The 13,094-nt window shown below is 41.3% G+C and overlaps 1 protein-coding gene across 1 annotated transcript; it reads left to right on the forward strand.

Annotated features, from left to right (window-relative positions):
- Nucleotides 1-8,064: 8,064 nt before the first annotated feature.
- LOC135438677 (uncharacterized) lies at nt 8,065-12,931 on the forward strand. The gene is given in 10 exon segments (XM_064697074.1): nt 8,065-8,223; nt 8,342-8,468; nt 8,542-8,685; nt 8,745-8,917; nt 9,337-9,543; nt 11,121-11,201; nt 11,203-11,503; nt 11,562-11,772; nt 11,857-12,294; nt 12,362-12,931. Coding segments are annotated over 10 exon segments (2,187 nt in total). The 5' UTR covers nt 8,065-8,187; the 3' UTR covers nt 12,831-12,931.
- Nucleotides 12,932-13,094: the final 163 nt, after the last annotated feature.

Genomic DNA, 13,094 nt, shown 5'->3' on the forward strand with positions numbered 1-13,094 from the left:
TGAAATGTGTATGTAGTAATATGAACTTTCAAATAAAATTAACTTTCTTTACGGTATTAACATATAGTTTTTCTGTTCTAAAAAAAAATTGTAATTAAATATCATGCACCTAAAAATAGAATTAATTAACCGCATAGAAAGAGCAGTTAATTTTGTTTATATTTTTTATTTTGTATCACCTTAATTTACTTTATAAAATGCATCGAATTTAGTTATTCAGAATTCAAAACCAAAATGTTATATTTTGATGAAATTGGCGTCAACGAAACTGTGTTGGAATATATTGTAGACGTGCTTGTTGCCCGCGAGGCTTATTTGATTATAGACCATTTAAGCCCATATGTAATGGATATAAAATGTGGCCTTTGCCTTTGGCTGGGCTACGTGGTTGTGCCTGCTAAACAACAACAACAACAACAATCGCAGCAGCAGCTGTTGGTGTTATTTTTATACCCTGAACCCATTGAAAATGGGTAAAGAGGGTATAATGTATTTGAGCAAATGCAACAGGCAGAAGGAAGCATCTCCGACCCCATAAAGTATATATATTGATCAGCATCAATAGCCGAGTCGATTTAGCCATGTCCGTCCGTCTGTCCGTCCGACTGTCCGTATGTATGAACGAAAGGATATCAGAACCTATAAGAGCTAGAGACTTGAAATTTTAGCTGTAGGTCCCCCTAGTACAGATCGCAAATCAAGTTTGTTTCCGATATTCGATAACTTGCCCCGTTTCCAAGTAATCGATAAAAATCGATATCGAAATCCAGTTTTATGAGCAATTTCGGCAAATAATATGAGCTAGAGTCACCAAACTAGACATGAAGCTTCTAGAATAGTATATATATATCAAGTATCTTTCATTTTATACCTACCGCCTGTTGGAAGAAGAGGGTTCAGGGTATCCCCTAGTCGGAGCTCCCGACTAGAACCTCTTACTTGTTTGATGGATGTATTGTTTTACACTTTGTTATTGCTACTATACTGCACTTACGGTCCATGGGCAATTTTCTGCACACAGGCCAAATAATTCAATTAAAAAATTTCTGCGTATACGCAATTTGAAAGCAATTTAAAGCGCATACAAATTAATTTAATTAAAGCGCCATTTTAATTGTATCAACATTGTGGTCCATGCAAAATAGCTGTAATCTAGTTTATACGCTTTTATTATTGACAGATTTCACCTGAAGTGCCAAAAGTCGATTGCATTATAAGCAAAAATTTCGAAAGTTTTTGCCACTTCGGATATGCACTCAAGGCACAAGTAGTTCGTTGCTTATGTTTGGCAATTTGTTAATTAAATTTTGGGCTTTTACCAAATGAGATTTCTGCATACACAAACTCAATGCGGGCTGTCACAAATTGAGCAGCAGCTGCAGCTGGCAATGGCAACAACATCGCACTTGATGACACTAAATAAAAGATTTTACACTGTTGATTTTTGCGCTTTTTTGGAACTTTGCACGTTGCATTGCACTTGATCTGTGTGCCAAACGTTAGAACGACACTTCAGCGCCAAGAAAGGCAGCCGGAGCCGAACAGCCGGCTCTGTGAGCTGCTGCTGCTGCTGCTGCTGCTGCAATTGTGGCAGGCATGAGTATGAGGCAGGTTGCTGGCAGCAGCTGCACTTGTTTGTAGCACACAATCAGCTCGTTTCATTTTATTGCCAACGTAGTCGTAGTCGTCGTCGTCGTCGTCGTCGAGCGGCGCCAACATAGTCAACAGAGCTGCCTGGTTGGTTCCTCAACGCCGCTGCTGCTGCTGCCGCTTTTGGGCGTCGTCGACGCTAGACACAAGACTTGACAGCAAAGCAAAATTGTATTTACATTCAATTAGTGCCAACAAAATTGTCTTTGGCTGCTTGTCGTTGGCTGTGCCTAGCGCCCAAGCCAAAACACAGGCTGGCTTGGCTAAAGTTTTTTTTTCTTTTTGTTTCTTGTAACCCGGCTGAGCGTAAATTACTTTTCGCCATGGCCCTTTCACTGTGGGTGGTCGAGTTGTATGAGCCATGCTGCACCCGCCTTATAGTTGCAGCTAAGTAATGTAAAATTTATTTTAAATAAACTGAAAATATGTTTTGGCCCGTACTTTTGCACTATTTGCCACCCGTTGGCTGGCTGTTTATTTCTTGCCGAGCATTTTATTTATGCATAACAAAGCACCACTTAAATCTGCTCAGCTCTCAGTTTTTTCTTGTACCCTGTACCCATTGAAAACGGTTCATAAGGGGTATCATAATTTTGTGCCAGTGTGCGTGAAAGGCGGAAGAAGGCGTGGCAAACCCCATAGCGTAAGAAAGAGCTGAGTCCATTTAGCCATGCCCATCCGTCTGTCCGTCTGTATAATCGATAGAAACAATATTTTTTATCGATATCTCGTTCCACTTCCAAATTATAGATAAAATCGATTTTAAGACTTGGTTCTCTGAGAAGAACTCTAAAACGATAATATGCACAATATACTCTCATATTATATATACACAGATTAGGAATATTTAACTTTTTGGACACCAGCCCTTTATTCACCCCCAAAATTGAAAATAAACTCAGTTTTAAAGCTAGAGCCTTGCAGTTGGGGTATAGACACACACATTTTAAAGTCATTTTTATGTGCACAACATTTCATGAAGATCGGTCACATATATAGAATTTATTCAAGATTACATTTCCAAAAGTGTGGCACAGTTGGAAGAAGCATCGCTGCGTAAGTTTCGCAGTTGGACGCACATGAGTTTGTGTGTTGTGCATAAATGCATCGACAATGAACTGCATTCTGTGATTCATATTGGACTATATTTTAGGATTGGAAGAATTCAAAGTGTGGTGCTAAAAACCAAAAATATGTCTGAGGGGTACAGAGGTTTTTGTAGTCGAGCACACTCGGGTTGTCTTTTTGGTTGCTGTTTTTGTTGTTTTTGTTGTTTTTGCTGGTGCTGATGCTGCTTTTTGAAACTTTGCAATCTGCATGCCAAGTTGTCGACATTTTCACACAAACCATCGGGAAAGTGGCTTGCATATTATGGGTACGGGCTTGGCAGGGCAATATATATATATAAATATACATATGTATATAAATATATGGGGAACAGGGACAGGGAAACCGTGTGCAGAGTGCAAGTGGCTGCGCGTTTATAACTTTTCAACTGTTGTATGAAATTTTACAAATTAGATTCATTTCTATGCATTGAAATACATTTACAAACTTTGCTGCAGAAAGTTGCTCCAATATTTGCACACATGGCAGGCCAACTCCTGTCGGGAAGCGTTGTAAAATGCACTGCAGCTATAACTGACAGACTAACCGGGCCAACCGACTGCAAGGACTCGCGCACTCGTGCTGCAGCTGAACAGTGTGCCGCACTGACAGTGCCGACTGTCAGTCCTGACAGCGAACGGACCCAGGGACGGGCAATGACTCGACATGCCAAAACTCAGTCTATTAGTTTGACAGTTTATAAAGAAACATGTACAAAAGTTTTACATAGTATTTGCAATTTCATTAATACAAAACTTGTTTGAGGAAACGCCCAAACGCCCCGAGAGCATCTTTGGCACAATTTTTGTTAATTTTAACTTTGAGACACACGTATACAACACACACACACCCACACACACACACATACCCAAATCCAGCTAGAACTTGTTGGCAATAAATGAGCGAACTCCAAGATACCAGAAATTGAAATGTGAAAACTCAAACATGCCAATGATAAAGAAACGAAAGGCGAAAAAAAAATACTCAACTCGAACATCATTTGCAGCATCAAAGCCAGAAACTCAGCATCAACGCCAGCAGCACTGCAAATGGATTGCGTGGGATGGTGGGTTGGGGGGCGGGGGTGATGAGGGGAGGGGGTGGTTGTTGTCGCTGGGAATGGCGGATCGGCGACTTTGACGCTGACATTGGCCAACGCGCACTCCGCGCACTTAGACCTCATCATAATTAATTAAAAAAGTTTTTTAAATCAATTTTCAAATGTCCCAGTGACTGGATATTTGATGAGCCACGAGGCAAAAAAAAAAATGAGCTGAAAAACATGCAAAGCCATGACGCAGTCAAATCCATTGCATACCATTCATTATAAGAAGCATATCGCAAATACTTAATTCAAGTTATTTTTCCATTTAAAAGGTACATGCCAAATTCACAGCTCCCACACCAACAGAAAGAGAAAAGAAAAATTTGATTTCCTAGAAATGATTTCATATGCTCGGGTGTAAAAGTTCCCACAACATGAACCCTTAAACGCCAGCTGCCCCAACATAGAACTTTTAATTAGTTATGCTTTGCACTCCTACTCAAAGCGGCGACTGACTATTGACAGACAGTCCGAACAATTCATTGTTCGCATCGTGACAAATGGCAAACCGTTGCTAATTAATTGATGCAAATATTGCAATAGACAGCAATTAGGCAGCGGCCAGAGCTGCGGCAACAGAATTAACAGAGCTGACGTCGAAAGCCGTGCATTTTCCCAAATGTTTTCCAATTTAATGGCCGAACCTCAATACTGCATACAGCTCTGAATATGGGCATAAAAAGCCAGCACAAGGAGCTGCCATGCCATTATCAAAATTGAAAATGCCAGCTACAAACAGAACACTCTTATTAGGGTTTTTTGCTTTTGTTGCTGGTGTTCTTGTTATTGTTCATGTTGTTGTTGTTGCTGCTGTTTTTCATACCCTGCACCCATAAATACGGAAAATTGGTTATGTGCACATGTATGTAGCGGAGAGATAAAGGCAAAGCTGAAAGAGGAGCTGAGTCGATTTAGCCACGTGCATCAGTCTGTCTGTCTGTATGAAGACATAGATCTCGGGAACTACAACAGCTAGAGGATTGAAATTTGAAATAGATATGCCTCAATATTATGCTTACAACTAATTTTGAATTTCTTATCGATATCTCGTCCGACTTCCAAAGTATCGATACAAATCGATTTAGGTACTAGGTTTTTTTAGCATAACTCGAAAACTATTCGAGCTGAAAACATCTCATTTGTTACGTATGCTCTTATATAGTATCGACAAATTATCAATATTTTACTCTTTTGGCATATCAGATAGCTAGAGCCTTGTGAATGTCACTTTTATGCACTTCCAATTTCATATAGATTGGATATGGCGCAGGCGAAAGGGTACTGGGCATTTTTAAGTCGAGCAAACTCGACTAGAACGTTCTCTTTTTTTTTTAACATGCCTGTGGTGGCGCCTGGCGCCTGTATTCGTGTGTGTTTCTCGTCGCATCAAATCAAAAACCCAGCCATTGGGGCAATGCATTTTCATTTAGCCCGCGCGCGAAAACTAATTCAGCAAAAACTACTTAGAATGCTAAATGATGCACGACGAAAAGATATCCCTTGTTTCGTTAAGCGTGCTAAGATATAAATTTATATCTATGTTAAAGAAGGGTTCAAAATGATGAAAATAATTAAATTAGAAATTATTTTTAATAGTAAAATAAATAAAAAACAGAATATTGATAGATTAATGGTGAGCCAGGTGATATCCAAAAGTCGGAAAAAAATTATAAAAATATTGTATTGAATTATAGAGCTGATAAAATCTACAAATCAAGCCAAGCAAACAATTGCATAGAACGCCAGGTGCTGAAGTCGTGAACGCTTGTTGACAAAGATTCCAGTTGCTGCTTGCACAAATAATATACCCCTCAAGTTCAACATATGAGAATTCCATGCACAGTGTGGAAGTAAGAGAGGGAGGGGGGAGGTATGTAGGGTATATAAATAAATACTTGAGAAAAACATTCACAACTCTGGCGTAGAATTATAAGCAGCGACCGAATCGATGCACTACAAAAATGCAGCTAGTGCCTGGCAAATAATGGCAGAGCGAGAGAGCAGGACAGGTAAGCCTCTAGCACCTGTTTGCGCCTTTATATGCGAGTTTGTGTGTGTGTGTGCGTGCGTGTGTGTTCAAGTGCGCATAAAACGCGCCGCAGCAGAAGTGAGCAGCATTTTTATTTATTTTCTGCGGCGTAGTTTTGCCTGTTTTTTTTATTTATGTTGTTGTTTTCTGTTTTTTTTTTTTTTTTTGGTTCTGCTCGCTACCAGATATGTATTTTTCGAATTCCAAGTCGAGGACGAGAACGAGTACGAGGACTACGACAACTGCAATTGCAACGAGGTGGGCGTGGCAAGGCAGGGTAAGATAAGGTGGCAGTGCCTCGTTTGTAGCTGGTGCCGGTGCGAGTTTGTTTGGCAAAGCGCCTGTTTAACACTTAAGATATCGTATTTCTTATACCCACGCACACACACAAGCACACAGACACACACACGCACACACATGTGCGGCATGCATGCCACAAAGCAGCTCTACACATAGTTTTTGGTGCCTGGCGCCTGGCGCCTGGGCTTTGGCTTTGGCTTTGGCTATGCTTCTGGTGCTGGTGCTGGTGCTGGGTCTGACTAAAGATAAATATGCATGCGGTTGGTTTTATAAGGCATGGCAAAGGTGCATTACGTATACGTATTGCATATACGTCAGCCATTTCAACAGACGCGCCTCCTTTCCGCCGCCTTTCGCACATTTGCATGCAATAAAGATGGCGGGCGATAACTAGGTTGCCAGCCATTGTTTGCCTTTTTCCCATATTTCTCTGTGTGTGCGCGTTTGTGTTTGTGTGTGTGCGTGTGAAACTTACCGCCCAAAAAGCAGCTAGTGCCAGACAACCAGCTTAGCAGACAGCCCGGCACTAAAATAAAAGGCAATGTACGCCAAGTGCCGTCACCTGCCGCCGCCTGCTGCCATCTATTATGCAGATGTACAGCAGGTTCATGAATATATGCCAGCGTTTTGTCTACGTTTCTGTGAGTGTGAGTGTATATGTGAGTGTGTGTGTGTGTGTGTGTGTGTGTGTAGGTAAAAAAATGTAAATATAAAAAAGAAAATGAAAGCATGCTGCAAAGTCGAACTGACAAAACGCCATATGTTTGAGCACGATAAGCGCAGGTGGGCCAACATTCATCTCTTTATACTCCATGCAATTGAGGAACTCAAAACTATAATTTTAAATTAGCTGCATATAGCATTTACCATAGAGCACATCAGCCTTGGCAGCCCCCAATGCCAACAGCGGCCAGATCCAAAGCAAATAGCTCGCTGAGTAAATCAAAAATGTGCAATAAAACTTGCTGTGCGGCATGCAGCAAAGGTAAATGTGGGGTCGAAGCGTTTGGCCGGATGGAAAGCTCATCTAAGCAACGATAATGATTGCAATTCATTTTTATGACCTCACTAAGCGGTCGGACATTACGATTTTGAAGTGCAATTTGGCACGCATCAATGAACATTATCAAGGATACATACATATATGTATATACATATATGTGTACTTAAGTGCCCACCAAGAATGTGGGCTATATCAGTTACCTTGGTCTGGCAAGTCAATGTCATCAATAAAGAATCTTACTGCACCAACTACTTGCCACATTTGCAGCAACTGTGCCACTCGAAGCCACACCACACTTCACGTTCAATAAACAATAGAGTGCTCAAAAAAAATGAAAATAAAAAACGGCATATCCTAAATAAATATTACTTAGCCGAACTGTACTATGCAGGTGATTGGCGCAGCTGTCATTGCCAATCAGCCTGTGTGTGTGTGTGTGTGTCCACTAGCTTGACTCCTGCTCTTGAAGCCGTTTCTTTGGTTAGTTGGCGAGTGATTTTCCAATAAACTGAAATTGCATTTCATGATGCCAGGATATGTTTTTTATGTTCGTTATTTTTTTTCCAATCGAAACTCTTTGATTTGGTCATTTTTTATTTTTCAGTTTTTGCTGCGTCGCTTATAGAAAATTGAATAAAAGTGCTGCTGGCATAACGACAAACTGTGCGCTGAATGAGCGCGTGATTGCATGACGGTGCTGCACATCATGGCAGGACGATGAGAAGGAAGTGATTAGTGCTGGACCGTTGGGAAGCGCTTCATGTGCGTGTGCGTGTGTGTTTGTGTGTGCGTGTGTGTGCGTGTGTGTGCCTGTCTCAGTGTAACAAAAGCAAACACAATGCACAGCACACAATGTCAATTTGTAATGTTACCGATTTAAAGCAATGCTTTGATTTTATTGTGCCCTCGTTTAACACACGGCAGATATTTTTATTTACAATTTGTATTAAAAAATAGTCAAAAAAAAAGAGGTTATAAAAATTGCACATCAGCATGCATACGACCAAGATTAAGGAGGGCGATGAGCGGGTAAGCATATGGACGCCGCCATATGGAGGCAGCATTAAAAAATGGTTAACTAATATCTCTGTACACCCCCCCTCCCCTCCCCTACCTTACCCCACCCCACCCCAACTAAACAATGCAGGAGGAGATGGAGCTGAATCAAATCTGGCGCGCCTGTCGTAAAATCCAAGGCGCAATTTTTCGTTATAACTTTGACATCTGTGCTGATTTAAAGCAACATGATCCCGACTGCACCGGCTACGTATCGGGTGAGCGCCTGTCCTTGGGCACATTTCAATGCAGTCACCGCATATTTTATGTCTCTTTTATGACCCTAACCAGAGTCTATATTCACATCGGTGCTGGGCAAGTATCGCAAGAAGGTCGGCATGTCCGAGTTCGAGCTGAGGGATGTCTGCGATTATTTTCAGATACGAGATGGACGCGTCGCCTATCGCCAGTTCTGCAAGGTGGTCTGCAACGAGAGTGAGTTAATATTCGGGTTACGTTAGAAACGGCTACACAAGACTCACGCATCCCCATAGATCTCCATAAGAGCGCCGATAAGGAGCTGGCTAGCGGTCTGGAGTGGAATGATCCCTACCACTTGAATCTTATACCACAACCGGAAGACCGTCGAAAGTTATGCTTGATACTATTTAAAATAGCCAGAGAAACACACTTGCCATTGATGCCCTACTTTCAGGACTATGAGCTGGTCAGTTATCATCAAAAAATTGCCAATTAAATTATGGGTTTCAGTTTAGCTTTAGCTCACGTACACAACACACGTACACGTAACATTTGAAAGCTTTCTATAGAGCTTTTAACAATTCGCTAAGAATGCATTTCTTTCAGTCAAGCGCACACTTATACATTTACACATATGTTTGACAATGTATTGACATTCTTTTCTATGCTTGATGCGTTACAATTCGCAACAAGTTTAAGCCTAGATGGAAACCCAAAGTTCAGACCAAAGTCTGCTGTTGATAGAACCGGTAGCCCTTAAAGTTTATTATATCTTTTGGTTTTTTGGTTAATATTTAAAAATGGAGAATCCTTGCTTTGGAGCTAACCAGCTTAATATCACACCAATAAGTCGCCTAAAACCATTTTATCAAATCTTTTTTATAGATATCGCAAAATGTGGGCGTTGTCACCGTATCGCACTTTTCACGCGTGCTGCATTTTATGAAGATACCATTATCGGAATCAGATTTTCTGTTATTGCTCAAGCGCTACATGAAGGACGGCTATTTGGTGAACTATGTGGCCTTTCTCAAGCACATTGACAATATCATTGACTATTTGCGGCAACACAACCTACTGGATTACTCGGGAGTAAGCACGGAATATTTTCTATTTTGTGAAAACATAAGCTACACCTATTTTTATACCCTTGTAGAAGGTATTACAATTTCGTCTTGACAGACATCTCCGACCCCATAAAGTATATATATTCTAGAACTGCATCAATAGACGAGTTGATATGGCCATATCCGTCTGTCCGTCCGTTTGTCTGTCTATCTGATTCTATGCGAACTCTTCTCTCAGCTTCAAAGCTATTGTCTTGAATTTTCGCATAGATCCGCCTTTCTGTTGCTACAGCTATATACTATACTAGCGGGTATAACCCGGCCTTGCCCGTGGCACGTATGTTATAAAATCAAAAAAGCTTTGAAAATGATTTTTAAACTGATCGGACGGGAATCAAACAACTTTTATGCAAATCGGAAAACTCTTAAAATTCACCAAAAAAATCTTTGAAATGCATTTTCCACCGAAGGAGTTTCGATTTTGCAAAAAGTGTGAAACACGTCTCAAATGATTTTTCGTATAGATCTTTGGAAATAAATTTGAACACAAAACGTCATCCACCAAATCTTCGACCCCCATTTGCACCAAGGAGGACCGGATTTTTCGAAAAGTGTGAAACACCCCTTAAATGAATTTTAACAAAGATCTTTGAAAATAAGTTTGGGGCCGATCGGATGGTAAACAAAAAACTTTCATACAACCGTTTTCCGCCAATTTACCACTGTTGCGGGTGGAATTTCCCAAATCGCTGAAATACGTATTTATTAAGTTCTTATGTAGAGCTTTGAAAATAAGTTTGAAGCAAATCGGACACAACTTAAAACTTCGCCCAAAAAATCTTTAAATCGCATTCCCCCCGAAGAAGTTTGAATTCTGCGAAAAGTGTGAAACACGTATCAAATGATTTTTCTAATAGATCACTGGAAATGAATTTGAGCGCGAATAGTCACCCACCAAATCTTTGACCTCCATTTCCACCAAGGAGGAATGGATTTTCCTAAAAGTGTGAAACACCCCTCAAATGAATTTGAACAAAGATCTTTGAAAATAAGTTTGAGGCCAATCCGATGGTAAACAAAAAAGTTACATACCAAACGTTTTTCGCGATTTTTCCACACTTGCGGGTGGAATTTTCCGAAACCCCGTCTTAACGTGCACCTACATCACATAAGGTAGCTACAGTGAAAATTTCAGCTTCCTAGCTCTTACGGTTTGGGCTGTGCGTTGATCACCAATCAGTCAGTCAGTCAGTCAGTCAGTCAGTCAGGACAAACAGTTTTATATATAGAGATATACAGATATATAATATAACTGCCATAGGAACAATCGGTCAAAAAGTAAGTTTCAGTATGAAAAACTTTTTCTTAGCAAGATATCTATCTTGAGCAAACGTTATTTATTAGTTTTACTGTGCTCCCTAAAAAGTCTTTTTAGAATATCATGAGACCTAACCAGTCGAAAAGTTGGTTCTTGTATGGCAGAATATTGTGTTTTCCAACATTTACGAGTTTCACATCTGGAAAACCGTGAGGAAAATGTCTACATGGGTATTAAATCTTCGGTGTGCCGAAGATATCTCTAATTTCTTGTTTTTTTCTTAGGATCTCATTCAAAACTTTCCGGGCCGTTTGGTAGATCTGGAGCTCTCACAGCTGCCAGCGATAAGTGGCTGTCAAATAATACAGGCCCATTTTTCCGGATGCTTGCAATCATCCGAAAAAGAATCGCGGAGAATGCGATATTGTGTTTTGCATTCAGAACTATATCTATAAGAATCGGATACGCACCTGTGAGTTTCTAGAAAAATTCGATTCGCTGCAGGTGGGCAGCATAACAAAGAATCAGTTTGAACGCGGTCTATCTAACATGGGCGTGGGCAAATATCTGTCGAGACGCGAATTGGATTTATTAGCGGATCGCTATTTGGATCCTTTGGACACAAATCGCGTGCGTTGGCGCAATTTTGTGGATGAAATCGACACGGGTAAAGAAATACTGACATATATGCATTTGTCAACCTCCAAGATTTATTCTTCGCTTAGTTTTCACCATTAAAAATCTGGACAAGATGCCGCAGTGCGTGGTGGAGTCGCCCCTGGTGCACATTAAGGAGCTGCCCCGACCGGGCACACTGGACTGGCAGGCGGCACCGGTGGATGTGCGCGAGCTGTGCGAAGAAGCCATGGCCAAAATCCGTCTACGCATACGCAATCGTCGCCTCTACCTGCATCCATTCTTCCGCAACTATGACAAGTGAGTACCGTAGAAATCTTTATAAAGCAAGTAAATCCCATCGACTCCTTCCTCTCACTCCCTCTCTCTGTCTTTCTCTGACAGACTGCACAGCGGACATGTAAACTGTCACCAGGCCAATCAAATCTTTCGCATTAATGGTATACTGCTCTCGAATCCTGAGCTCGATTCTGTGCTGCATCGCTATGGCAATGAGCTCGGCTTTTACTATACAAAATTCTTGGATGATGTCGATCCGGCAGAGTATGCCATGCCGGCCATGATTGGCAAACAGGATCTGCAGGAATGTCCGCCATTCCCGCGCGACAATGTGGCGTCCGAGCAGGCAACCGAGGAGGTCATCACTCGCATTCTGACCAGTGCCAAGCGACAGGCAATTACCAAGGGTGTTTCTGTCATTGACTTCCTGGCGGACTACGATCGTCATCGCGAGGGTCAGATATTGGAGAGCGACTTTAAGCGCGCCCTGGACAACGCCATGGTTATTCTCAGTGAAGAGGATGCCACTATTTTGTGCAATGTGTAAGTCATCTCCATGTCGCCAAATTGACAAGCCCTAATTCATTTCATTTCATTTCATTTCGATCAGCTTTCGATCGCCCCATCGCAGTGCTTGCGTTCTGTATCGCGACTTTTGCAAGGCCCTCGATGAGGTCTTTATGCAGTTCGATACAAATATGGGTGACAATTTGGTCACGGCTGTGCCACTGCTGCATCTACCGAATCTGGACTGTGTCGATTGCTTCCTCAACTTTGATGAGCGCACCCTCTGCTCGCAGGCACTGATGAAGCTCGCCCGCCGCCCGGACGAGATCTCCAATCTCAGCCAGGTGTTCAAGGACTTTGATCGCCAGCACTGCGGTTCGATTACCCAGAATCAATTCCTGCGCGCGATCACCCTGCGCGAAATGCATAATATGCTGAGCAGTCGCGAGTTCGAGGCCGTAATCAAATGTTTTGGCGTCAAGCGTGGACTCTGTTTGGAGTTTAACTATCGTGAGTTCCTCAATATATTGGACGTGCTCTTCTCCACTGGGCAGATGAAACGTAACTATTAGAACTATCCCAAATGTATTGTATAGTACATACAAATTTCACGTATACGTGTAGCTTACTTTCGACATTAAAAATTTTCCATGTGCGGTTGTATGAATGAAAATGCTTAATTTTGTCTTTTTTTTTTGTATTTTTTTTTTAATGTTTTAATTGAAACTGGTTGCTTGAATTTTCCGGTCCATTTAAATGAAAAGTGAACATCATATATATTCTCAATTAAAGAATTACTATATCTATTATTAAGTGTGAAATGGAAACATATATTT

The sequence above is a fragment of the Drosophila montana genome, unplaced genomic scaffold, assembly GCF_035044405.1.
Source record: "Drosophila montana isolate Dmon_TW-CO22-7 unplaced genomic scaffold, ASM3504440v1 contig_3848_1, whole genome shotgun sequence".
Taxonomy (NCBI): domain Eukaryota; kingdom Metazoa; phylum Arthropoda; class Insecta; order Diptera; family Drosophilidae; genus Drosophila; species Drosophila montana.